We start from the raw sequence: 26,848 nt of genomic DNA on the forward strand, positions 1-26,848 counted from the left end.
GGACACATAGGGTTGCTATTAAGCTGATGGAAGGACCAGATTTTAATGGTTATCACAAATAATTGCAGCCACCCTAAATAATTGCAGTTAGTAATTTTGTTACACCCGTAAGAGCTCTGCTGACTCTATTGATGCTTGTTATACCCAACCAATTATTTAATTTGTAATTATCCAACAAAAACAAAAAACAAACAAAACACCAGCTAAATATAAACCTCTACCACAAAATTATTATTGCTAAGATGCCCTTTTCTCTCTGTTACTTGCAGGTTTAGACCTAAACGCAACACATTTTTCAGGGTACGACGTTCTAAACGTTTTTACGCCCTGTCAAGTAAAGTCTCTTTGCTTTGTTTATTAGTTTTCCTGGTGGTTGCGGGTGAACCTTCAGCACATTTAGAAAGAACATTTAGCCGACGGGTGCTATTTTGGAACAGCAAGCACATCCCAGGCAGTTGGCAAAACCACTCGAATCACTGGAGGGTTAATAAAGCCATCAGACTGGCAGCTCTTGATGCAGCCAGGAGTGTACGTGCGTCGGTAAATTATGTCACCGTTTGCCGAGCTGAAACAAAAACATGTCAAACTTCAGCCTCTTATTTTTGGATGAGAAAAAGGCTGCTGACATGATGAACCTGAACTCTCAGCATTACTGCTGCCACGTCTCCATGCTCTAGATGTGGCCTGTCCCTTGATTTAGATTGGTTGGCGTCCTTGTCGTCACGAAGATTAATGTTTTTTTTCCTGACTGGGTAAAAAAAAAAAAAGCCCCGCAGCATGGATGGCTCAATATGAGATAACCAGGAGCAAAAATCATGGACTGCAACAATAATCACGGATGCTGTCAATCACATATTGACTATTAGAGTTATAATTAAGTTATCTAACACATACATTTCTGTTACTTGAATTTCAACTCTTAAACTTAGAAATAATTGTAAGATGAACTTCTAGTAAATTAGTACTTGTTCTCTTATGGTACTAATTAATATTCATTTATACCATTCTGTGCTTTAGAGTAACACAAGTATAACAAGCTAATATTAGCTGGTTAATGACTCAGGCTAACTGCTGGGGAAGAGCCTGCAGGCATGCTGCTCACAACTTGACAACTGCAATTTCAAAAGAGTTTTACATTATTAAGACGCTTTGATTTCCACCCTATAACTGTCCCTTTTTGTAGTCAAATATATTTCTAAACAATACAGTTTGTGGGTTTTTTTTGTAACAGCAAGCTGTCAGTCAGTGTTCAGCAACAGGTGGAGGAAGGGCATGCTGCATTACAATATGTCCCATACAGCCAGAAAAAAAGTACTGTCTGTTCTCAATAAAAATGCTTCAAACTTTAGAAGCATTAGGCGGTTTTAATCAAGCCATGACTTAATACCGGTAATTGGCTCATGACTAACATGTTTCTATTCCCAGGAATGTCCGATCTCCTCGACCCTCAAAATCTTTCCCTGTATAGCAAAGTTACAGCAACACAAACTCATAAATCACAGCATTCTCCTTATAAATGTGTATGCATGTCTTTGTATGTGAATAGTTAGTGTTTTCGTCTATATATTTCATGTACCTACAGTATACTTCCTATACTGTATATTCTTTTTGATTCCTCCTTAACAAATAAAGGGATTTTAATTTAACTGAAAAAATGTAATTTTTTCAAGTTTCAAACATTTTCTTGTCAACAGCATGTCATCTAGTCTGAATAAAATAATAGTTGGTAATTCAAACATGTACTATTTGTCCTTAGCCCTAATATGAAACCTAAACATTTAACAATTGCCCATTATTCTTTTAAGATTTCATTCATCATTTGAACAACTGTTAGGACCTCCTTTCATTTTCTTATTGAAGACTGATCAAGTGTATTATTATTACCCTATAAGAACGGTAAATGTGCATTTATGTTCAAAGAAAAATAAGAAATTAACACTTTCTGAAGGAATCATACAATGTTTTGTCATGTGGATGTAGAGTAGGACCTGAGTGCAGACAGGATGGTGGGATGAGTATGATGTGGACTTTAATACTAAAATAGAAAAACCTACAGCAGAATCATAAGGAGACCAGGACATGGACCACAGGCAGAACAACAGGCAGAACAGTGGGAGCAATAGAGGAACAGGTGGGCAAACGGATAAAAACAGAAAGTGTATGATCCAGCAAAGAACAATGATCAACAGAGAACTTAAATCCTGAGGGAAGTGTGGAAAATCACATTAAAGGCAAGTGAGTTAATCAGAAAACTATGTGAAGCAGCTGGGGCAGAATGGGAGCTAGGAAACTGAGGGAGGGAGACTAATTAACATAGAGGGAGCTGGACTAAGACTCAAGGAAACACTGAAACAAGGGGAAGTGACAAATACTGACCGAAGGGAATAATCTACAATACACAGAAAATAGAACACATGGGATAAGTAAAACTAACTAAACCTCAAAGAATGAGCTAATATAGACACTAATGAACAAACGAATGAACTAAGCAGACAACAGGGAAATTATGAAAACAGAGATACAAAGGAGAACCAAAACCCAAACACCTGTCGAACAGAACAAACATTTTTAGGTTTTCTTTGTAAAAACATGTTCAACGTCTAATCAATATGTTTAAATGTTTTCAAAATTTTCACTCCATTAATAAAGGGAAGTATGCCACATAGGAGAGGATTGTTATAGTTCACTATGGTGCCCTTATAGGGCTTGGACAATTTTCTTGTTCCCACCATTGTTCTGAAAATTTTTAAGATTATTAAATTTGAATAATAAATATGTTCCGACGTATTCAATAAACAACTACATAATGAGAGAGGTGCAACTTGTATTGGCTCAGACAGCTTAGCAGCAGGAAAATAAGATAATGGAGGTAAGCTAAGTTTATTTTTTACTGATATGACCTAAAGTAATTTAATATAATGTTGCATTTGAAAGATATCTATCTGGTCATTAATATCATACTACCAGATTGTTATGAACCAATAAATGGCTTGTGGTCCACAAACTAACCAGTATCGCTATCACAATAGTGTTATTGTGACTATCGTTATTGCAACAAATTCCACTATAAAATGTTAAGTCACTATTGGTTTATAACTAGAACGCATCCTTTTAAGAGTTGCTGTCTGGAGCTTATGTAAAGTCTGTATTTTACTCCTGGTCACATGAGATAAAGATGATATTAATTAAATTCAAGTCTAAGCCAATTTTGAAGTCTTTAGAAAACTAGTCTAGGTCAAGTCTGAAGTCTCAAGTGTTTGTTTTTGTGATTTAGCTGAGTCACAATCTGTGATGCTTAGCCATCAGCAGAAGTGACAATAAACAGAGATTAGGATTTTACTGATTGGCTCCAAAGACATCTCAGCTAGCTTGCTAGACCTTCCCATTAAAAGCTACAGGACTGATCAAGTGAGCAAGGTGCAAAGTATAGAGCAACTGCCTCTGAAGAGTCACAAGAGGGTCTCACCTTGGTATAGTCTGACTGGTGGTTTATATCTCAACTGAGCTGAGCAAAATTAGTACAATTTCTAGATGTCCTGTGTTAGTGTTGGGTGTCTAAGAGCTATTCTCAAACTCAGCTGTGACATACAGTTCCAGTGTGTCATCCCACCCATATGAGACAACAAACAAACACAAGCAGACATGTTTGGTGGGACACCATTTTTTTCCAACTGGGACCTATTTATACCATTATACCCATTTAGACCCTGTATATACCTGATGCACCTTGTCCTGATTACTGATTACTGAGCCGATGTGACATGTGAATTTCTCCAATGTGAGATCAATAAAGCCTATCTTATCTTATCTGTTAGTCTTTTTCCTGTGTTAAGCACATGCATTTACACTATCCTATATCGTATCATGCAGGTGAAAACTTCATAGTAAAGCTTCTGTTGAGCTTCCACAACGTCCCACACACCACACGCAGGTCCATTTACACTGTGGCGACAGTGAGTCTGTTAGCGGGATGCCATAGTACAGAGGGGTGGACAGATTTAGGCCTGCCTAGCACCTAGTTCAGCCAGGGGCAGGTGGTGGGGCGGGGAGGGGTTGTAATGTAACGACACCATTAACACTCAATGTGCCAACAGACCCACCCACCCTCCCCCGACTCCAGCCAGGCTCCAATCGGCACGTCTCATTAGGTTTCTCTGCCCTGCACACAGCAACAACTGTTATTCAACTCTCCCAAAATACCACAGCGACCAATCACAAAGCAGCGAGAGAAGTTGCGGTGAACACAGAGTTATTGCCTCACCGCAGGTAAAAGAAGGACACCAGGAAGATCAGCAAAACCTGTAAGCTATTAAGAAAAGCATACAATGTGCAGACAGAGAAGCACAGAGAAAACAAAAAGTGAAGAGAAAGCAGGATCGAATGGGAAGACTTGCTGATGAAGGCCGAATGAGATTGTGTAATGATGTGTTTGTTTGGTGTTTTTCTTCTGTTCTGCTATCACAGTGCCAGCTACCATGGTAACATCATATGTAGGTGCCCTACATATCGGCAGGGCATAAGGTTACAGAGCTCATACACAGCAAATAAACACATACAAACAGCAGTGGGAACGTTCGAAGAGGGACTGGGGGATTTAAAAAAAAAATAGAAGAATGGAAGAAAATGACCATCAAAATGATTTGAAAGTGTGTGGTGGTGGTAATGTGGGCATGTCTGCCACGCATAATTATCTAAATCCACAATGTGATGTTAAATATCCACTTCAAGACAGGTGGAGGCAACCCTACTTTCTGAGATTATACACTGCATTGTTGGTACCCACTGTGGATACACACACACACACACACACACACACACACACACACACACACACACAAAATAACATGCTCCAGTTCCCTCGTTCACAACCCTAAATTACCTTTAAATATTCCCCAGCGAGGAAAGCAAAACACACACACACATACACACACACACACACACACACAGTCTCCACACACACGTGGACAGACAGAAAACAACACAAGTAGGAAAATTAGACAAGGAGAGCTCCTCCTAAAACAATGAGCTGTTCTGTTTCCCGATCCAGACATTCAGCCTTTCTTTTTATTTGAGGCCAGATGCTAAAACTGAACCAGCATGCTCATCACACTTAATTACACTCATTTGTCAGTCCCATCACTCAGAGAAGCAACATCCCTGACAATTTAAAAGACTGTAGCTGTTACTGTATTGCCCCATTTACTGATTAGAAGAAATGGTAACGATGCATCTAACTAGCTCAAGTCAAGAGGACGCTCACTATGAGTTTAATAAAAACAAGACAAAACGGAATGTAATCAAAACGTTTGGGAGACATACTATCTTCACAAATCATGAACCCAAGTATAATTGGTTAGTATATTGAAGTTTCCATGCTTGTTTCATTCAAAGATGGTTCTAATTGCAAAAAACATGAACAATTCTGTCTTTATTCTGTGTTTTACCAATACAATAAAGGTTTTACATGGTACACTATATCCAATTGCAGTCGTCACTGGCAATATCAGTATTTCCAATATTGCAATTGAAAACTATGATGCAATTTTGTACATGCTTAGCATACATAGTCTTCACTACAGGATTATATTGATGGACATTGAATACATTTGAAGCCCACACCAGATGTAGTATTTAGAATTTGAAACCCTAAAGCTGACAGAAAGGGGTGGCGAAACAAAAGAGGAAAGTGAGGGAAAAACTGAATTAATTGCTCCTAATATTGGATAATGTCACAATATTGTGCAGGCCTAAAGGTTTCATAAACTTGAACTGTGTTTTAAAGAATCACTGGTCAGTGTACAAATATTATCAGGTTTGACCTTTCCAAGCAATTTAGATATTGAAGGAATGTGAAAAAGCCCTTTACCGTGGCATCAGTTGGAAGCTGCAAAGCAGATGGCAAACATTAATAAAATAATTCAGCCTTTATGTAACAGAGCCATCAGCTATCCTGACGAGTAGAGTTTATTATTATTCTTATTATTTGAGTCTTTCATTGAAGAGGACAAAAATTCAAGAACTACTTCCTGACTTACTTTAAAAAGTTCCTTTGTTGGAGCTATGACAGTGGAGTTCCCTGTGCCTTGTTGCATCCTTACTAATCAGCCATAAAAATCAAATGATTTACAAGGAAAGTTTGCATCATGACATTCAAATGGATGCTATTTTGACTCCTGTCACCTACCTAAACATTATTTACAGACTAGTCACCACCTCCAAAAGGGAAAAATCACTTCCAAACAGTACCAGCATCCTATAATAAGTGAACAGATAGCCTCGGCTCCTCAGAGTCTGAGTAGTCTACCTGCCTCCAAATTCCCCTCACACCATTGTTATGACATCAGAAAGAATACACATCTGAGAGTCCAATATTAAGAGACTTCCCCACACTGTCTACCATGTCCATGCCATCTATTCCTAAAATCCTGATGATAGACCCATGGTGAAATCCCCAAAGGTCCTTTGTTCAAACTCTGATAGTTCGAAACCGTTTAAGTAACAAACAAGGGACATACCTTGGGTATTAATTGATTAACGACAATGTAATTGCTGAGCTGTCACTTGACCCCTTTCTAGCAGCTGCTCGTACAATAAATGTCTAGCACCCTAATAAATTAGTTAACATATGTAAGTCCATCAGTAGCTGCAGTTAACATTTGTTAAGTCAAATCTTCACACAATTCAAATGTCCTTCAAAGCCTTCAAAATAGGACTTGGCTGAAGACCAGGAGTCTGATTAATTATTTGCAAAAACCTGCAGTTATGTTGACTTCCTGACATTGTGCACCACCATATGAGTCAGAAATAAAAGATATTAGTCTTTAAATATTGATATCACAACAATCCTAAAAGAGTTTTGAATATAATGGTAGGAATTTTAATAAATTTATAAAATGTGCATGACTTAAATGGGACATAATACAGCTGCTAGATTATACATCTTCGGAATACAGTGAATGTCAGCATGTGTCTTTGGTTGCTTCTTTTATCATGCATTTGTGACTGTGGTTTACTTACTCTGATGATCTCTGGAGTCTGTTGGATGAGGAGGGTTGAGCCAGCATCTCTTAACTCCGAAGGTTCACCACCAGCAATGATGACATCTTCAGTGACTGATATGGTAACAGGAGATGGTGCTTCCAGAGTCACCGTGGGTGCAAGTTCCTCTACATGTGGGGTGTCAGCATGTGTATAAGCTCCAGAGGCAGGAGGAGATTCTGAATGAACTTCAGTTGAAGGAGCTTTAGTAGTTTCATCTGGCATGGGCTTAGGCAAAAGTTCTTGAGTGGCATCTGATGTAGGTTTAGCCTCAGATTCAGCTGTAGCATCACTCTCAGCTTCAGACACTGCACTTATGAATGGTGGTTCAGGTAAAGCTGTGGGTGCATATTCCTGAGTGTGGTTTGAAACCAGCGGTTTGACTACGACCGTGTGCATGGGGGATGCAGTGGAAACTGCTGGTGGGGTTGTGCTGTCTGGGGTATCAGCTCTACCAGCAGTGACCAGTGTGTCCTGCAGAAGCCTCATCACCTCCTTCTCCTTTCCAACTTTTCTCTCAGCACTACCTGTACTCCCAGCTCCAGAATCAACCAGCTCCTGGGCAAAACTTTCGATGCTCTCCAGAATCCTCAACAAAAGTGCCCCATCCTCTTCATCTTCAGCCCCAGTTTCACTGTTGACTCCCTGAGGAGGAGTGGGACTCTGGGTCAGCCTAGAGTTAACGCCATTCATGCCAAGGTGGCCTGCCGGTTTTTGTACTTGGTACTGAGCCATTCTGGCTTCAGTAAAAGACTCATTTGAGACAATCCCTTGTGCCCCCACTCTTTTTCTGGTCTTAGCTGGAAGTGGGGGCTCTGTGGTTCTAGGATGGCTCATACTCTGAGAGAGATTTTCTAAGTCCATCAGTAGCTTATCAATGTCATCATTTCGATGTGAAGTAGCTTTGGGTGTTAAAACTGTTGAAGAGGCAGAGGAAGGCCAAGTGGGAATGTAGCCAGAGGGGCCTGGGAAATGATTTGCAGAGTTATTAACTGTGTTAGATTGGGATAGGTGCAGTTGTTGTCCCATGATAGTTCCATTTTTGTTGTGGGTATTGGTTATCCCTTTGGTTGGAGTGTGTGTCAGCTGTGAGATATGATCTGTAGCCTTTCCAACATCCGCATCCTCCTCCTCAATATAAAGAGTTTCCATGGGCGATGTCGGGGGAGTGTGCGTATATGACGGAGAGTTTCGAAGAGGGGAGGGAGACTGTATTGGTGATGAATTAGAAGGTGTACATGTTACAGGTGGAGGAGAAAGAGTGTGTAGGGTGGTCAAAGAAGGATGTGTGGGCTGTAGTCCATTACTAAGCGAGGTACCGTTTGGCGAGACTGAAGTCCGGACTGATTTGGTATGGCTGGAATCTGATTTTGTTAATGTGGATGAAGGTGAGACTGAGGAAGGAGCGGAAGATGTGGAGTGTAAAAAAGTCTTGGAGATGGGAGGTGATTGCACCACGTCTTCATAGCGAGGAGGTTGCTCATTGCCAAAGATTGGAGAAAAGGGTCCCTGTTGAATAGAGTGAATAGTGTTGATCAATTCAGCGAGATCACTGTGTCCACTTCCAGGTGCTCCTTGACTCCCCTGACCCGCTCCCCCCAAACTTCCAACCCCTTCCAACTCCAAAGGAAGTCTCTTGAGATAGGAGCTAAGTCGGGTCATTACAGCTCGATAAATGCTGTCAGGATTTGTTCCTCCATCCTCTGGCCCACCACCTGCTTTGCGTCTTATGCATTGTTTGATGATGTCAGTGCATTTCTTTAAGTCTTCAGAACATTTAAGCAAGATGTCAAGGCAGGCACGGATGTCCTCACCACCGGCTCCCCCACTTCCAGCCTCAGCCCTGGTCTTCTCTAGTAATCGGGCAATTAGGTTCTCCTCTCCGAGGGTGGTGCGGTACAGGGAGGCCACAGTGTTCAGACTCTGGTCCAATGATCCAATACTTGAAAGACTGCTTGTTGAGCCACCACCCACTTTTGTGGTGACAGAAAGAGCACCAGAGCTCCCCTTTAGCTTTGCTTCCTCCGCTCCATTTACTTTCCCTGACACAAATGGTGGCACGTTCTCATCATTAGAAGTAACAATGCCATTCGTCATGCTATTAGTTGTTGTGCTTGTTGTAAGACTGGAGCTGAAGTGGCCATAGATGATCTCCAGGTCAGTTGAGCGACGACTAAAAGAGTCAGGACGCACTTTGCGACCTTTGCGGAGAGTAACATGGCCAGAGGAGGACAGGCGGAGCTTGTCAAAAGAAAACTCTTTGAGCTTGCCACTGGCCAGGTTAATAGCCTCTTCAGTAATGTCCTTCAGGCTGCCAGAGCAGCTCAGGTTCCCAATAGATCCTCCGCCACTGGAGGTCTTTTTACCCCGCCATGTGGGGCTATCCTCTCCTAAAGACAAATTGCCACTACTGTCCGCCCTCTCCAGGCCTCCGTTATGAATAGTATCCATAGAAACACAAAGTTTACTATTAGGAAGGTGTTGAGAGATCACGTTGTGGTGGTGTACAGGCGAGCTGCTGAAGTCATTATACGTAGGATCAGGGGCAACAAGGAGCTCAGAGCATGTGCCACGGTGTGCAATGCTACAGTCTAAACCTTGGGACTGCGCCCCACATGGCCCTGCACAGTAGTGCACAGCTTGGGAATGAGCACGTCGGTCCACCACCACACTGTTGTAGCAGCTGACACTGCTTACAACTACACGATAAGCTGCTGCCATGTTGGCCTATTTTTTTCAAGACATAAGATGGTCAAACATAAAAAAAAAAAAAGTTTACAAGAAACACCAAAATAGTTTCATAATAGACCCTCTTGTTAATGATTTTCACTTTTAAAAGTAAAACAGTACATGTTCAATTAACAAATCATCTCGCTGAAAGACTGTCTTTGATCTTAATTGTTTCATTGTCAAAAAGCATATAATGCTAACACAAAAACAAAGTATTAATAATTAAGACCAGAAAACAGAAACATATAAAAACAACTTTCAGAGTTAAAATACTTTCATGGTTTCAAAGCCTTTTGAAAGGGCAAAGACTTCCTTGTCTAAGATGTCTGGGCCTCTTAATAACAGCTGTAATGTCCGGCCCCTCTCCACAGGCACATTCTACTTTTCCTCTCTAGCAGCAGCTCATTAGCCACTAATGACAACCATGGAGGATGGTGACAGCAGAAGATCCAGTAGGGTTATCACAAATGCCTACACAGAACAGCCCCAGGGGCCTCATTCGAGGCCAGGAAATCTTTACGTTGCTCTAGCCCATACTCATCAACAGGGCAATGAGATGTAGAAAGAGATGCCATGCTCCTTGCAAGGCTGAAGAACATTTTGCGGTCTCCAACACAGCCGCAAAATAAAAAGGGATCGGCCACAGACTGTAACTTCTATAATTGACGGGGCGCCTTGAGATTCCTTGCTCTTTTACTCTCTTTCACCTCCCTTTGCTTCATCCACGTCTTAGAACGAGCCTGTTCGTCTGATAGCAGGGCACCACCTGTGAAACAGCAAAGGATAGGAGGAGGAAAGGATGAGAAAGTAGAAAAAGGGAAAGCAGAAAAAAAAACACAGTAAGTCATTCAGAGCAATATGAAGGTTCATAATGAGCAGTGTAGATCTGTACATGACATACAACTACATGTTATCATCAAATATGATACATTACTTGGAGTTCACAATGCATCTTTCATGGCTGATTTGAACATGTGCACATGTACTTCCAATCTATGTGACTGCAGTGACGCAGTAAAAACATCAGTTGGTGTTGCACGATTTAGGAGAGATGAAGCGTCACAATAAAACTTGGCATAGGGAAATACATTGACGTTATAAGCAAGCCAGATGCATTTACATCATATTATGTATTGCACATTGTTAGCCAGAGGCTTTATCTTTCTGTGCCATGTTCGTTTTTATCCACCAGACCGTTTGAAACACCTTTCTTTCATTTCACAACTATACACTTCTTTCATACAAGCAAATTTTGCTGAAGATGTATGGTTATAACCATCATCAAAAAGTTCATCAGGTGCAAATATTTTTTGCCAAGCACTATAATCAATATTACCATCAACAGCTGTGCTCCAAAGAATATGACATAGAAAGACATATTTCCAGATTTAGGCATACACATGACTTCACCTTGTGGTAAAATTGACGTAATTGCACCAGTCAAAGGAAATAAAGCATTATATAAATGCCTCTCTCTATTCAATCATCTTTAAAGCTCTACTCCCCCACCCCAACCCCACAATGTCTAGTGTTTTTTTTTTTGCTTCCGTTGAGTTTCTTACATCCCCCTCGCTATCTGTCTTCAAGGTCTGTCCAGGAGCAGAACTGATATTTCAGAGGAGAGCTCCATTATTTGCACAAAAGCAGCAATCCTTGGTATTTATGACAGTTTGCTGGGAAGGTTTTAGGAAGAAGGATTTTTAGAATGACTATGTATCATAGTTATGGCCAGGGTTATTGGAAGCTAGGGTGTAAGCACAAACATCTGTTCCTTCTAGAAACGAAGGAAATAGCGACGAAATAAAATTGTCAAAAACAGTGACTTGTTGATGGAAAAACTAAATGTTGGTTAGTCTGCAGAAGATTTTCTGCACCTGAAAAAATAGCAATTTTTATGGAGAAGACAAGCAGACCCTTCATTTCCCTGTCATGCCTTCTTCTGTCTTTTCACACAAACACAAGGGGAACAGCGTGATGCTGCTGAATCAGACTCGTCAGCAGGAAACTGCACTTCCTGGCAAGCTGCACGTAAAATGTGGACAGTCAGAAATAGCCCGTTGTAGGCTGCTAATCACACAGACGGATTCATGCAAACAGTTCCACTCACACTCCTTCCGCGTTGCTGTGAACACTCTAAATATCTGTGTGTATATCTTAGTAAATGACAGCTTCCCAAACTGATGCAGAGCATGTAAACAAACCACACTGGTGTTTATAACCCAGAAAAACCTCTAAGGGTACTCGTCTGCCAGCGCTGCTTACACCCACCTATGGGTGTCCACGAATGCCTGAAATGTGAATTACATTAAAAAGGCTCAAGTCAACACACACATTCAGTGTGCCTTCAGTAGACATGATATATTGGCAAGTAAGCTGAGAATAAATGGTGGTATAGCATAGTGCCTAATATCTGGACTATATAGCGGGTTTATTGCTAAACTTACTTATTTCGAGCTGGAGCCAAGAAAATTGGAGCCTGTTTAGTGCTAAATATACAAATCCTATTGAAACTAGGGGGGGTTCCCAACTCAGTACCAGAAAGGTTTACCTAAAGTGAGCAGTCAATGTACATGCTATTTATCCATGGGCCAATAGCCTGTATCAAGGTATATTTTAAAAATGTGCTCGATTTCTGTCAACCTGTTCCTATAGTTTAAAAGCCTTTCACCAGAGACACCAGAGACAGTGAGAGTGACCCAGAATGTATTTGAGCTGTGTGGAGCATAGAATAATGCACAGCTTCCCCTCCCCTACCTGTTTCTGTGCACTGCTGAACAGCTTGCTGACAAAATGTTTTTGGGAGTATTTTCTGTCGTCAAAGGCATTGCCAGTCATCAGGGTGGAACCCACTGTTGACCCCTATTAAAGTAGCAATGTTTTAAAACAGCATTTGGCAAGCAACAATCTTGCCGTTTCAAAATAAAACAATGCCATCATTTATTTATTTTATCTTTTACTTTTTTGTGTTAATACTGTGATACAGTAAAAATGTGGTACCTTTACTAAAGTAACCCATTCCCGCTGGTATTTTGGCATTAGTTCTTGTAATTTAATTTTACTTCCTCACTTCCTTTTCCTTTAATGTTGTTCTGTTTGTATGCATTTAACCTGTCCCTCACCAGGAAGGAAGTACTAAATCACCAAAAGCCATTTGAGTCACACCCTCTAATAGTGCCACAAAAAAAATCTCTTTGTGTGTGACCCACAGCAAACAAAAACAGAAAGAAGTGGTACCGCCGAGACCCTTTACTGAATTGTGAATGCTGTTTGCTGTGCACCTGGGTGTGCATTTGAGTTTATCATAGCAAAGAGTGAAAAGGCCTTCCAGCGGAAATGGGTCTTTGTGAACGCAGCCGTAATAGGAACCGCAAACATAGCCTCAGGGAGTTAGGACAGGCCCGTGCAAGCACGCTCTTTATAATGCAGGTATACCAACACTCTTGTGAAGAACGTTAGTGTTGTTATTGGTATTACAAAAGTAGGTGTGCAACACTATATAAATACTGAGACCTAACAGAACTAGTGAAGAGAGACAAATTGGTATGTGAGTACTAAACTTAGCAAGTTGCATCCAGATCATATTTTTTTGTAACCATCAACTATGGTTTTCCTAACTCTGGCAGGATGTTTGCCCACTCTTATTGGCCAAAGTGGCACATTTGATTAAAATCAGCAAGTTTCATAACAGCAATCTAGCATTTATAGTTCTTAAACTTCACACTACAGTTTTAATGTGAAGCGTAATGTGGCCAGCTTTGAATTTCATATAGGATCAGGATGTAGATCTGGAGCAGGCATCCCATCAGTCCATTCATGAAAATTTGTTTCACTTGAAATTATCATTGCAATATCAACTTGTGCAGGTACACAGAACCTCGAAGCAGATGAAGTACAGCCACAAAGATCACGTTAGTTGGCACTCCTGTCAGCGGACAACAGGAAACCAAGGCTATAACAGGATCTCAAAAACTGGACAAAGACTGAGTATGAAAGTTATAGTTAGATTTTGCAAACAACATCAAAGAAAGGATCCATCCTGTCTTGTATCTGGTGTTGGTGTAATAGTGAGGGGGGGATAGGCAAACGGCATGCAAAATTGAAATATCTTCAAACGCAAACATAATTGGGCAAGTTACACATTCCAGTGATACAAATATCAACACTATTTTCTACATCCATTGGTCTTTTCCATGCTTTGATCTTTACAAATGCAGTTCTGACCCAGTTCTCCGCTTCTTTCTGTAATCCCCGCATGAATTATTTACTCCGATGTCTGCAAATCCTGAAAACCGAGGCAAGCTTATTCCTAATCTTGGTTCATTCATAGGTTTTCCATCAATCAACCACCCAACTGTCATTTCCTGGCACAAAGGGAAAAAAGGGGGACACCAAAGAGAACTTCTGGCAGAAGAGATGTGTCCTTGTTAAGAACGGGTCAGGTTTCAGTTATTTTCTGTGTCTGGTGTAAAAAGAAAAGTTGAAATAAAGAAGGGAAGGATGGCCTGGGTTAGAATGAAACCATTCTAAGTGTTCACGTCTATACAGAAACCCCGTAATTTATTTATTTATTTTTTACTTTCTCAGGTATCACATTATACATGACAGTTTAAATAATAATACATATGATTTAGCAATGGTATCAAGGTGTTACTGTATTGCAGGGGTGTCAAACTCATTTTGGTTGAGGGGCCGCATACAGCTTAATCTGATCTCAAGAGGGCCACATGAGTAAACTCACTGCAAGATTAAATAGAAATAATAAATGTGGACTTGTTGTTGATTTTTATATTAAGTTAATTTCACTTTTACACAATATATTATGAATAACCTCAGCGTTTTTAAGAAAAGTATGTGCAATTTCAACAATACTTTTACTCAGTTAAACATTTACTTGTGCATTATGCATAAGAACTGATCACAGTGATTATACAATGTTGAAAAACATTTATTCACATTTTTTGGAACTTAAAAACCCTGTCCTGCATGACAAAATACATCAAACAGATAAAAATTAAGAAATGATTTGAATTTTTCCACACCTGAAGCTTAATCTGCTAATTAAAACACAGCGCCCCTCGTGGACAATATAGGAACTGCATATTTTCAATTAAACCAAGTACATGTTTTTTTCAATAATTGTTTTATCATTCTCTTCCTTTTATCTTGTCCACTTGTGAAAGTCAAATCTGATGAGCTCTTTGTGGCATCTTATTGCCACATTGCCAGACAGGACACTGAAAATATATATATATATATATATTTTTTTTCATAATGCATTTAGCCACAGGGCCGGACTAAATTGTTCGGCAGGCCGCATCCGGTCCGCGGGCCGTATGTTTGACACTCCTGCTCTATTGTATCTGTTACACTATGTCCATTGGTTGTGCTGTTCTTTTTACATCTCTCTTTCCAGGTGATGAAGCAGACGGACGATGTTTTATCATTCTTTCCCTTTTATCTTTTCTTTCTTTCGCCTCTTCTATTTCTTTTTTTTTTCTCTTCTTGTTCTTCCTTTACTCTCCTACTTTCCCATTGTAGTGTCCACATAATTTGAAATTTTCCCCGCAGGAATCACAATGAAGCTATTTACATGCATAAATCAAGCGGAGCACTATGGCGAAAGCTGTTTGCTCCACTTGTGAAAGTAAAATCTGTCGAGCTCTATTTGGCATTAAGACATCAATTCTTATTGCCACATTGCTAGACAGGACACTGGAAAAAAAAAAAGAATGAAACCATTGATGTTCTGTTTTTTTTATCCTTGACAACAACAGATAATTAGCAAACTAAGATAAAAATGTCAAGGTCATTTGTTTTGCTTAAGCAGGGAAGTTTCAAAAGTCTGGAGTATTAAGGCGCCACTGCCAGGTCCCATGAGCTACTATGTGAACCAGATGTGCACAAGTCAAAACACAAGCCTAACAGAGGCATATCCGACACAAGGACCCGAACCCTGACCCTTGTGCTCCATCACTCCTTCTGTTTCTCTCTCAGGGACGGCTTAAGCTTTTGCAGGAAGCAAGGAGACACATACAGGTTAAATCTGTGCAGAGCGCAAGGACGATTCTGTGGAGGATTGAGGCTGGAATTGTGTGAATCTGGCAGCCACTTGAGGGAGTTTTCTTGTTATGTCTGCCAGAAATATTGGCTGGATGAGACCCAGGCTGAACGCACAAATCACTGCACTCTGGAGACCCAGAGACATTAAGTGCAAATAAATATATAAACAAACTCACAGCTGGAGCTAAATCCGCAGGCCTGGTTGAGCCTGTTCTAAGATGAAAACATTGTAGGTTTTACAGGTCATATTATGTAGGCAGGTTTTGGAAGATTCAGGAAGGAGCGGTTTTCGTTCTGTCTCGGGGACTAGAGAGAGGGCTCAGTTACATAATAATTTATTATTTCTTACACAAAACAAAGCTGCTCATCTTGTTGTCATGGCAAAAGTAGTTTGTCTGTTTTGTATTATTATCCAGGACCTGCTTGCTTAGCTGCAGACCAACATTCATCACTTTGCAGCATTTTTTTCTTTGCATAGTTGACATGGGTCAGTAGGAGATTATTAAGGCATATTAGCCTAGATAAAACAATAACTATGTACCTTTTTATTCAAATAAAAAAGTAAAAAATGTAGAGTTATCAGTAGATTTTTTTTTTAAAGTTCACTAGGAATACACATAAAATATTTCTCTAAAGGTTAAGTTTAGCATTTAGGATTGGCAAAAAACCACAGACAACACGGAGAAAAGATGGCTGGATGTATGGACAATACCCAGATTTAGGCAAGAGCTTTTACTAAACAGTACTTTTCTAGTGCTTGCAAAGAAAATTTTAGCTTTTTGTCTGCTCTTTATAGAAAAATACTAATAGTACAACAGATATTAGCTGGTTACTTAGTTAGGCAATCTGCAGCTGACCGCTGAAAATAGTTGCTGCTCTTAGCCAGTGGCAGGTTTTGCATGAATGCTCCCCTGGACAAGCCTGTCCTTCTGCATCTTATGTGATTCTTTCATTTTAAGGTTGTCCTGTTATCAAAAAGGCTCTCATTATGATCTCGCAAATAGAAAAGGGCTTTATAAATCTCTAAACTGTCATGTGTGGTGAGTTGGCATTCGTGAAAAAAATGGAAAAATATGTTGATGCATATTATTTCTATGCCGATCTTTAAAACAGTATTTCATGTTTCTTAGGGTTCTATGTGAAACAAAGAACACAAAAAAATCATAAGATAATAGTAGCTTTCAGTCTGTGACACTCTCAGGCTTGGGAAATACCCACTGGGGGAAAAAAATCATAAATGTGATTGGAGAAAAAAAACATGTTTGTGTATTTATTAGGGAGCCTTGAATGCATCTGAGAATTTGACTATTTGTAGTTTTAAATGAAAACACTAAAACTGTTCAAAATTGGGCTGCAGATTGGGGCAAATAGTAGCATAGTCTTGCAGCAGGAAGGTCCTTGGTTCAAATCCCAGCTTTCTGCAAGGAGTTTGCTTGTTCTTCCTGTGCAAAAGAGGGTTTTGCTTTTGTATTCTTTTTTTTGCCAAATAAATAACTCCCCATTCCAGTCATTAAAATTGAAAAACTCTCTTTCTTCCATGCTGCATATGCTAACCGGGAGATTTAATCTACATTTCGAAGCAATTTTCACACAAAGGAATGAATGAAGAAAAAAAATCAAATTGCAATAGTAAAATAAAAGAAAAAAAACATTTTGAAATGGTAGAAAAAATGCTAAAGAGATACAGTTTTGTATAGATAAAATTAAACCTATGAAATATTCAAATTCACCCCGATATACACAACCTGGCTTTAAGCTATTTGCATTAGTGCATCAGAAGTTGTGCAAAAAAATAAATGAATAAATAAATCAAGCCCACAATAATGTCCAGGGACCCTGGCTGAATGATCTCATTGCAGAACACATTTACTGGCTTCAACGTGACCAGCCCTCCTCCGCAGTCTGACCCCTCCAGTTCTGAACCAGCTGTTCACCCAACACTTTCCGCATCTCTGGGGAAAAACAACTATGTGGACACCTCAGCACCTCATTAGTGATAAAACACCCCCTTAAGACTACAGGACACATGGTCTCACACACACACAAACACAAAAACACACACACACTCTCTCTCAAGCATAAACACTATATAGCCCCTTAGGGGACGCATTAAGGACAGAGCAGAGGATGTTTTTGTGTTTCTGTGCAGATGAGGGACAATAGTGACTCACATCTTTCCTTATCCCTGTACACTTCCTGGTTAAAATTGCCTGACCTTATAAGGCTAGCAGGCATGGTTTTGTTCACACGCACAGAGTAGATAAAAGCAACCCTACTGATTCCCATGCAGAAAGCCAGAAAAAGACGATGTAAATATGCACCACTGTGGGGCGGCGCGAGAGGTTGATGAAAGAGGGCTTCAGCCTTGAAATCAGCTTCAAAACACACACACACACACACACACACACACTGCATGCATCCACACAAATGTTAAAGTGACACTCAAACACACCTTTGTTAAAAACCAACACCTACACACACGTCTGCATCCTGCTTCACCGGGAGCTCATTATGAGCTGGTCTCTGCCTGGCCACTAATTTCTAAAACACATTTAGGATGACGTCATGCTTTTCGGCCGCACTCTGCTAATGTATACGGAGTCGGGTCGCAGCAGCCAGACATTAGGTACACACAAAACCCTCATGTTGGCAAAACGGAAAGAGAACACGCAAATACATCCAACGTAATGCACAAAGACAGCTGACCTGGATTCAGCCAGTCAACACTTTCTTTCTGCTACCTCCCACCACCCAGACCCAAAGGCAACCAGCATACAGGTCGACTAGTTCTAAGAGGAAACCGGGCAGCCGGACAAAATGAACACAGCAACTTAAAGATCGGACCCGAGGAAATGAAGGAGAAAGCAGAAAATCTTGTGTTTGGGGCACAAGAGCTCAACTAGTGTTTTTTTTGTTTTTGTTTTTTTAGGTAAAACAAGGAATATTAATATAAATTTGTAATCTGATCTTTAGCATTTGTATTTCAGGCCTCTTGTCATGTAATGTAAACTAAACAAAACAGCCCTGACATACAGGTGTATCTAAATAAATTAGAATACTATTGAAAAGTTGTTGTATTTTAGAATTTCAATTCAAAAAGGTAAATGTATGTAATTTATATAAAGAATATTTATTACACATGGATATATTTCCATTATGTATTTCTGTTAATCTTGATGGTTATATTTCCAGCTAATAAACACCCTGTGCCTGTATTCACAAAGTGAAAAGTAGCTTTTATTGACATCATTTTAGGAAAAATCTTAGGATTTACCGAATTCTAAGACGTTTTTTAGAATTTTACCTTGGTTAGATAAAAGTTGTTCACAAACCACCCTAGGGCTTAAGAAAGCTCCTAAAGTGGAAAAATGTTAAGAGTAGGGAGGAGGACTTTTAGCAGAGTTTAAGCAGGGATGATGGTGGAAACAGAGAGCTGATTGGCTGATCCACCACCTAAACAGTGGAGAAATGAGGGCATAAACTTTCTTTTACAATCAGTCAATTATTTATGTAGATAAGATAAATTTTATCATCCCCATAGTGGGAAATCGATTAGTGTCAGCTCCCAGACGGGTTAAAGGCGTGGCTGTAGTAACATAATATTATTGAGGATAAATAAATAATAGGAACATTTTTGAATAATAATGAAAAAAAGTGGCATTGATGCATTGATCTACGGCAATAAGCTTCAGAATAAGTGTATTTGCGCTGTGATCCAGGGACCAGCACTCCTCTATTCTCCTCCCAGAGCTGCAAGCTGTGAGCTGGGCAGCGATGTTGTCCAGTTTGTTTTTTTCCACCTTCTTTTCTTCATTTTATGTCTGTCGTTTTGCAAAATACAACCGCTTTATACAAGCAGGCAATCCTGGTAAAATGCTGACAGGTGAGAGTGCATTCTATCACATACATAAAGTAGTAAAATGACTGGGGAGTAGGCCTATAAATAAATAAGCAAATCAAAAATAATGACGAGGTTGTAAATAAGGTGCGTTCAAACATGTTGATGCTGTGTGACAATCACTTCATTTTGCTAAGTTTCATCACCATGACACATTTCTGAATCCAGTCTAATTGATTAATTTCTCTCCTACTAGGAGTGCATTTGCGCTGCTTTATTTTCTACTTGTACTATCAACCAATCACAGCTCTTGAAAGACAGCGTCACACCTAGCAGCAGGGTCAACCACACCTCCTCACTAAGATAAAAATGACTGTAATTTCCTTACTCAGTGTTGCTCTCAGCAGCTATCACAATCGTTCTTAAGCTAAAACTCCTTGGTAGGAATTTTTCGGCTAACATAGGAGCTCTGTGAGAGGACTCTGAGAATCTTTGTGAATGCAGGCACAGGTTTCTATCTTAGAAAATGTAAATAATACACAAGACCAATGAAAAAGGATTTTTTAAGACATAAATGTGTCCATGTGTGCTCTACAGTTTATGCACTCAATAAATGGTCTAAGCTCCTTTGGAATGAATGTCTGCATCAATAAATTGCGGTATTTTGGCGATCAGTCTGCGGATCTGCTCAGGATCTGGTGTCTCTCGATTAGGTCAGGCGAGTTTGCTTACCCGCCAAGTGAATGCTGAGCGCAGTGATACCATGGTCATTAAACCAGGTATTAGAACCTCTGGCAGGGTTGCAAGGTCCCAGGTACTGTTGGAAAACAAAATCAGCATCTCCATAAAGCTTGTCAGCAGAGTGAGGCATGAGGAGCACTAAACGTTTCAGGATAACGGCTGCAACGACGTCAAGCAACTTGGATTCTGGAACACTTGGAAGCTTCCTTGACTTTCAAATGTGAAGTAAAATTTTCTGTCATCTGAAAAGAGGACTTTGACCCCTGAGCAAGAGTCCAGCCCCTTTTTCTATCAATCACTTTCTCTCGCCGAGTTGAGACGCTTCTGAATTCTTCTGAAGCTTGTGGTTCAGGATTGGCTTAACATAAGGGATGCAAAGGTTCAAGATACATCTTTGTGTGGTGAGTCTTGAAACTCTGACTCCACCTGCAGTCCAACACCTGTGAATCTCCTCTAAACCCTTTTGATCCACAATCCTCTGAACTTTGGTCGTCCTTTTGCTTGTGCTCCCATTGTATCCACTGGATTCAGCTCTCTGGGAACAGCCAGTTTCTTTAGCAAGTATTTATTGTGGCTTTGCCTACTTGTGGGAGTTCAATGATTGTTGGAAAACTGGAAACTCAGATACTTTCCTATAACTTTATGACTGGGACATATTATATTCATTTTGATTGAGCCAATATTTTAACAGCATGCCCCTTGAGATAGAATCTCTATTTCGAGGACAACCTGGTCAAGAGGAAGACACAATGTATAAAGGGCACATATGATTAAAACATTATAAATGTTGCCTAAAGGGTAATTCACCCCATAATAAACTGTTAATGTAGCTGACTTATAGTGCTACATATCCTGGTCATTAATTTGACAAATTACTGCATATTTGTGGAAACCTTGCTTTTGTGCCTAAAACTGCCAGTGTGGCGCCCTCAGAAGGCGCCACTGAATTGCGTTGAATTTCGAATCAGTACTGCTATTGCTTCAAACGTTTGCTGACATCACCAGAAGAAACTGACGTATCAGTAGCGTGGGGTATAAAAACAGCTCTGTCTCGTACGCCTCCGTAGTTTGAAGGGTGAGTTTTGCCGTTCTATCGATTTTCAGGTTAGCCATTTATTAGCTTAGCATTCAGTTAGTTTATTTAGAATTTGTTTAGCTTTTCCCAGTGGCCCAGACCACTCCCAACACCCCCTGCACACGTTTCCTGATCCGCCGAGCACCTCCTTTCTGCACATTTTACAAATATTAGATTGGGAGGAGTAAGGCTCTGGTACGGGGGTGAGTTACACTTTAAAGGGACAGTGTGTAACTCATTTGGCTGTTTATTAGCAAAAATTAAGTATTGCTTTTATAAATACATATTCTGCCAAAGTCTATTAACAATCGCATAAAATCTAAAGCATTCTCATAACTTAGAATGAGTAGTTTATAAATACATGGCTGGCGGGACACCCACTGGAAGACACCATGTTGCGTCACCATTTTTCATTACAGTAGTCGAAAAGGGACAAACTTGTTACCCTTACGCATTTTACCTGTTTGTCTACTATATGAAGACGTGCTGTCAGTGGAGGAGTATAAAACAAGCAAAGATGACTATAGATCATTCTAGTTGCTGTTTTTTGTTGAAACGGAGGACCATCTATACTCCTTGCCAAGAAAAGAAAAAGAAATAATAACCGGGAGAAAATGAGAGTCTATATTGGATATTATTACCAAGTGGAGATCATTCATGAGGCAGCGGGGCTTTAAAACGGATGCGGAGGTTGCAGGCTGTCTGGTGGACAGGTAAGTTAATTCAAAATAACAGTGAAGTTTATTTTGGTGTTATGTAACATACAGGGCTGTGTAGTCCAGCAACTACTCTCTCCTCCCGGCGGAGACAGCTAGCTTGTTTGTCTTTGTCGCCCTCTCACTTCATCAGATGATCTCTGAGTCTGCAGGCCACCCAAAAATAATTCACACGATGACCGTAGATATTAGCAGTAGCTTTGTACCAGATACACGGTCACATTTATGACTAAATGTGGCTTCTTTAGTAGTTATTACGTGCTAAATGGCGATGTTGGTTGTAATTCATGTAGCGCACCACTAGATGGATGTAAATCTTACACAATGGGGTTTCAAGTACAAAACCAAATAAGGATTTCCAAGAATACGGAATAAAATCAAGACTCCATAAATCCTTTTTTAATGTAATAATGTAATTTTCTGCAAAACTGAATTATTATTTTAACTCCTAACATGTATTACCGTAAGGGATCTAAATAAATGATTTTGTTAAGTTTTACTTTTTGGACAGAATCTGAAATTAACCTAATTTATTCTAAAGCCCTTCGTGTTTTTTTTTTCCTTTTCTGGGCTGCAGCTTTTAATGTAATACATGCACTCAGATGGTGTCTCTGAGGAACTTAACCAATGCAAATGTTAAATCAGACACCTCTGTGCCAAAGGGCACACTTGTGCACCATAATGTGGCTGCACTGGTGGCAAGGTGACTCTCTTTGTAAATCGTACTCAATCAGTGATCGCTGACTGTTAAAAGCTGGAGCGAGAGATGGGTAGGAGCTTATTTCTGGCCCTGGCTTTTTAATTGGGTACAAGTGGAGAATTTTAACGCAGCAGCAATCTGAGCTTAATGGATTAAAATAGATTACAGATAACAGGCCCCAAACTGCATTTGGAAATCCCCAATTAAGAAGCCTATTTTTACCCCCAGGAAAATGAAATTTAGGGTGTAGACATGAGTTTCTGATAGAACCTTTTACTCGGAGACCCTGGCAATCTATGCAGTAAGTATTTAACTGACCCAGAAATGTACATATATATCTAACATGTCAATTGAGAAGGGGGTGAACACAAAGAGAGATCAACCACTCAGAGCCAGACCCAGGCCTTTTCCCACGCTCCGCTTTTGCTCACAGCGAAGGCCAGAAAGTCAAGATAGATCTCACATTCCTAACATGGTAGTTTTCTTTACACCCAAAAATAGTCTGTCAACACAAGAGCAATGATAGAAAGAACTAACGAAATCTTAGCTACAACAGAAAATCAGAAACATTCAGCAAGTTGTTTTTGAAAAAGAAAAGGAATCTGTTAGATCTACAGTGAAATATATGTAGAGGTACATTATAGCATAGTTGGATAATATTTTAAAAAGTTCAGCTGTCTGCCAAAAAAAATCCAAAATCATACAACTGTGGGTACATCAGCTGTGGGTACTCCTGACATCTTCAAGAGCTGACAGGAAAAAGTCAGCTTCCACATACTTCTACATACCTGTGTGGACTTAAGTCCGCGCAAATATGTGGAAGCCTTAAAAAATTTCTGAAGCCTTCACAGAACAGCAGCATTTATACTTAGTCATGTTTGAACGCAGCTGGTTGTGCTTGTTATGGGAAATGTATTCTTACAACATGCTTGACTTTATTTAGGGGTATCTGATTAAAGAGGGATAGCTGTCTGGTTTTACAAGGTAGGGGAATACCTTTGAAGTAACGCTAGCCAACACAGAGTTGTCTCAGTGAATTCACCATCACTTGTGGGGCATGCTTACTGATGTAAATTCTATTTATTGTCCCTCATAAACACTAGAGATACTAGAGGCACAGCACATCAATCAGGCTCTCCTTACCTGATACTGGTTTCTGTTTTTTTTTTTTTTTTTTTTTTGTGAGGGCGTATCTGCTGATTCTGATTTTCAGTTATTCTAATTATTTATTCTAAGGACTATAACACACAAAAGAAAAAAGAAAAAAAAACTATGTTATTTGATTGAGGTAGTAGTTTTAAATACAGCAGAAAATGAAGAAATTACAAAATTACCACCAATCATGCATAAAAATAACTGTCCCTACAATTCATTAATTTAATTTAATTGTACTTTTAATGGAACAAGAGCATTAAAGCACAAGCTGCTGCTTGTGGTTTTGAAGCACTTACTGAACAAGAAAACAAAAATACTTCTTTGTATTGGACCTCCAATCAAAGCCAATCAATGGAAAACTGGACTTCAAAGCATCTCTGTACAATGCATTTATTTCCTGCCCTAAAGGCCAAATGGGCTTGGGCAATAACTGCACATTGGTTGAAAACCTTTCTGCAGAATGAGTCTGAGAGTCATGCAGAGTGCACGTCTTGCACAGCCTCGTCCCACATGTCTACTTTAACAAACAAATCTAAAACTGTAAACTCCCACCGGGCAAGCGTGAAGGAGACCCAGTCCCCGGTCCACAGGCAGTGGAGGCGGAGAAGACGTCGATGTTAGATTTGCTTTTAGTGGAAGCTTCGACCAATGCGGTACAATTAAGAGGAAAATCATTATTGAGGAACCCTATGGAGAGTCTGACGTTTCACGTTTGAAGTTCCTGATATTAAAAAAAAAACTGCTTGTTCTGGCTTTCCTGGAAATGTTTCCAAAAGTAGCACCTTTATGTGCTGGCTATATAGAATATATAGAATGTCGCTCCAATGTAACAGATCTCCGAACGTAATCTCTAGTAGACAGGTTGATGTTTTTTGTGGAGCAAAGCAGGGCGATGTGTTGATGTTGCAAGTTACAACAAATGTAAATTTTTTTAACTAAAATCCCATTTAAGAGCAGGTTTGAAGAGCTAAAGACTTAAAGCCAGAGTGTTCCGTTAAAAGGTGTGTGTGTGTGTGTGTGTGTGTGTGTGTGTGTGTGTGTGTGTGTGTGTGTGTGTGTGTGTGTGTGTGTGACAGAGAGAGAGAGAGGGGTGTGTGTGTGTATATGTGCACCCTGCTGTCCCTGTCCATCAGAGGGTCATATGAGGAGCAGATTAGGGTTTCTAACCGCAAACCCCTGTCGCCATGGCCCATCGTCACCGAGCCTGCGAGGAAAGTCATCCTGATCCGAACCACTGGTGACTCACTCTCGCTTGTCGCGGCACCGCATCCCAAAAACACACACACACACACAGAAAAACCCACGGCCAAATCGGGACTTCGTGATGCAGCCTGAGCTCGTCATCCTCTTGCAACCCAACCATCTTGACCAATTTTGGCTAGAGCGGATCACTGACCGCCGTATGACAGCAGCTAATGGTTATTTACCTCTTTACTGGCTACTCTGATCAGTTCGTAGTGATCATCCTTAGTGAACTTTGTGTTCGCATGGAATTCCATTTTGTTTTTATTAAAAGAGAATGACCATACGCTCTGTGGCCACTTTTTCTTTATACCCTGAAATGTTGTAGCTATTTTACTCTTTAAATCTCATTGTTTGAATGCTTTTAATATTATTAATAATATTACTTATCAAACAAAATAATCGCAAATATTATGACTAATTTCTTTAGATATTTTTGCCATCATGCACATATATGTTTAAAGTGACTGTTACCTTTACGATTTTGTTGCGCTAAAATAACCATTCAAACCCCTGGACATGGTTTCACATTGCAAACACATATTTCAGTGTATTCGATTTGGATTTTATGCGATAGACAAACATAAAGCAGAAAATAACTTTGAAATGGTAGGGAAAGCATACATGGTTTTCAACATTATTTTACAAGAGTATTAAGTCCCCTTTACTCAATTTCACCAAAATTAAATAGAACCAATTACTTTTAAAATCAGCTGTTGGTCCACTGACATGTATTTTGATCTTCTGTAGTTCTGTGAGGGCCACAGAGGCCTCTTAGAGAACAGCATCGTTAAGACCAAGGAACACAGCAGACAGGTCACACAGAAATTTGAAGAGAATTTTGCGGCAGCATTATGTTCTGATACAACACCGAGCTTCGAACGTCTAACGGACCAATAATCAATCCGTCATCTGAAGATGGGAGGATTATGGCCCAAATGCAAAGTTAAGAGACGACTGTCCACTTTAACTATCAGGTTGGAAAGAAACAGCCAGAGGCCTGTGGTTTCTCTGGAGAGGCACCAGAGATCCACAGCTCAGGCGGGATAATCTGTTGACAAAGCGTATAAGACATGCACTTCATAAATTTCACCTTGACTGAGGAAAGGCAAGAGAAAAAGTCATGAGATCCTGATTTAAGTTTGCCTGTAGACATTTAGGGAGCACCCTCTTCCAAACATGTGAAAAAACTTAATCCAGTCAGTTCAGAACAAGATTTAAACAATGTGCGAGGGAAACGTAAGATAACCCTGAACTTGCTTGCTGTAAAACATGTCGGTGGCAGCATAATGCTGAGGGCAGGTTTTCTCCAGCAAAGACAAGGCTCTGGATTCAAATGCATGTCACCCTTTTAGGATTTCTAAGTAAAAAAAAAATGTAGGAAACCATGAACCATTTTTCTTCTTATTTACAATGTTGTTCTACTCTGTGTTGGTCTATCACAAATAAAATCCTAATTAAGTTTATAGTTGTAAGGTGACAAAATGTGGAAATGTGCACAGAAGTTGAAAGCGTATTTAACACACTATAAGGATGCCATGCCCTAAAAAAAT

The 26,848-nt window shown here is 39.9% G+C and overlaps 1 protein-coding gene and 1 long non-coding RNA gene across 4 annotated transcripts in view; both read right to left on the reverse strand.

Annotated features, from left to right (window-relative positions):
- The window catches only part of ppp2r3a (protein phosphatase 2, regulatory subunit B'', alpha), a 39,259-nt gene extending 29,431 nt beyond the window's left edge, over positions 1 to 9,828 (reverse strand). For all 3 annotated transcript variants that reach the window (XR_004928155.1, XR_004928156.1, XM_036128563.1), the window contains exon 1: positions 7,018 to 9,828. Coding sequence is in view for 1 of the 3 variants with exons in the window: in XM_036128563.1 (XP_035984456.1) it covers positions 7,018 to 9,759 (2,742 nt within the window). In the remaining 2 variants the exon portion in view is untranslated. The remainder of the gene's footprint in view (positions 1 to 7,017) is intronic.
- Positions 9,829 to 9,834: 6 nt separating this feature from the next.
- The window catches only part of LOC118558108, a 69,991-nt gene continuing 52,977 nt past the window's right edge, over positions 9,835 to 26,848 (reverse strand). The window contains exon 3 of the long non-coding RNA XR_004928157.1: positions 9,835 to 10,534. This is a non-coding gene — a long non-coding RNA (uncharacterized LOC118558108). The remainder of the gene's footprint in view (positions 10,535 to 26,848) is intronic.

This window comes from Fundulus heteroclitus, unplaced genomic scaffold (genome assembly GCF_011125445.2).
Source record: "Fundulus heteroclitus isolate FHET01 unplaced genomic scaffold, MU-UCD_Fhet_4.1 scaffold_100, whole genome shotgun sequence".
Lineage (NCBI taxonomy): Eukaryota > Metazoa > Chordata > Actinopteri > Cyprinodontiformes > Fundulidae > Fundulus > Fundulus heteroclitus.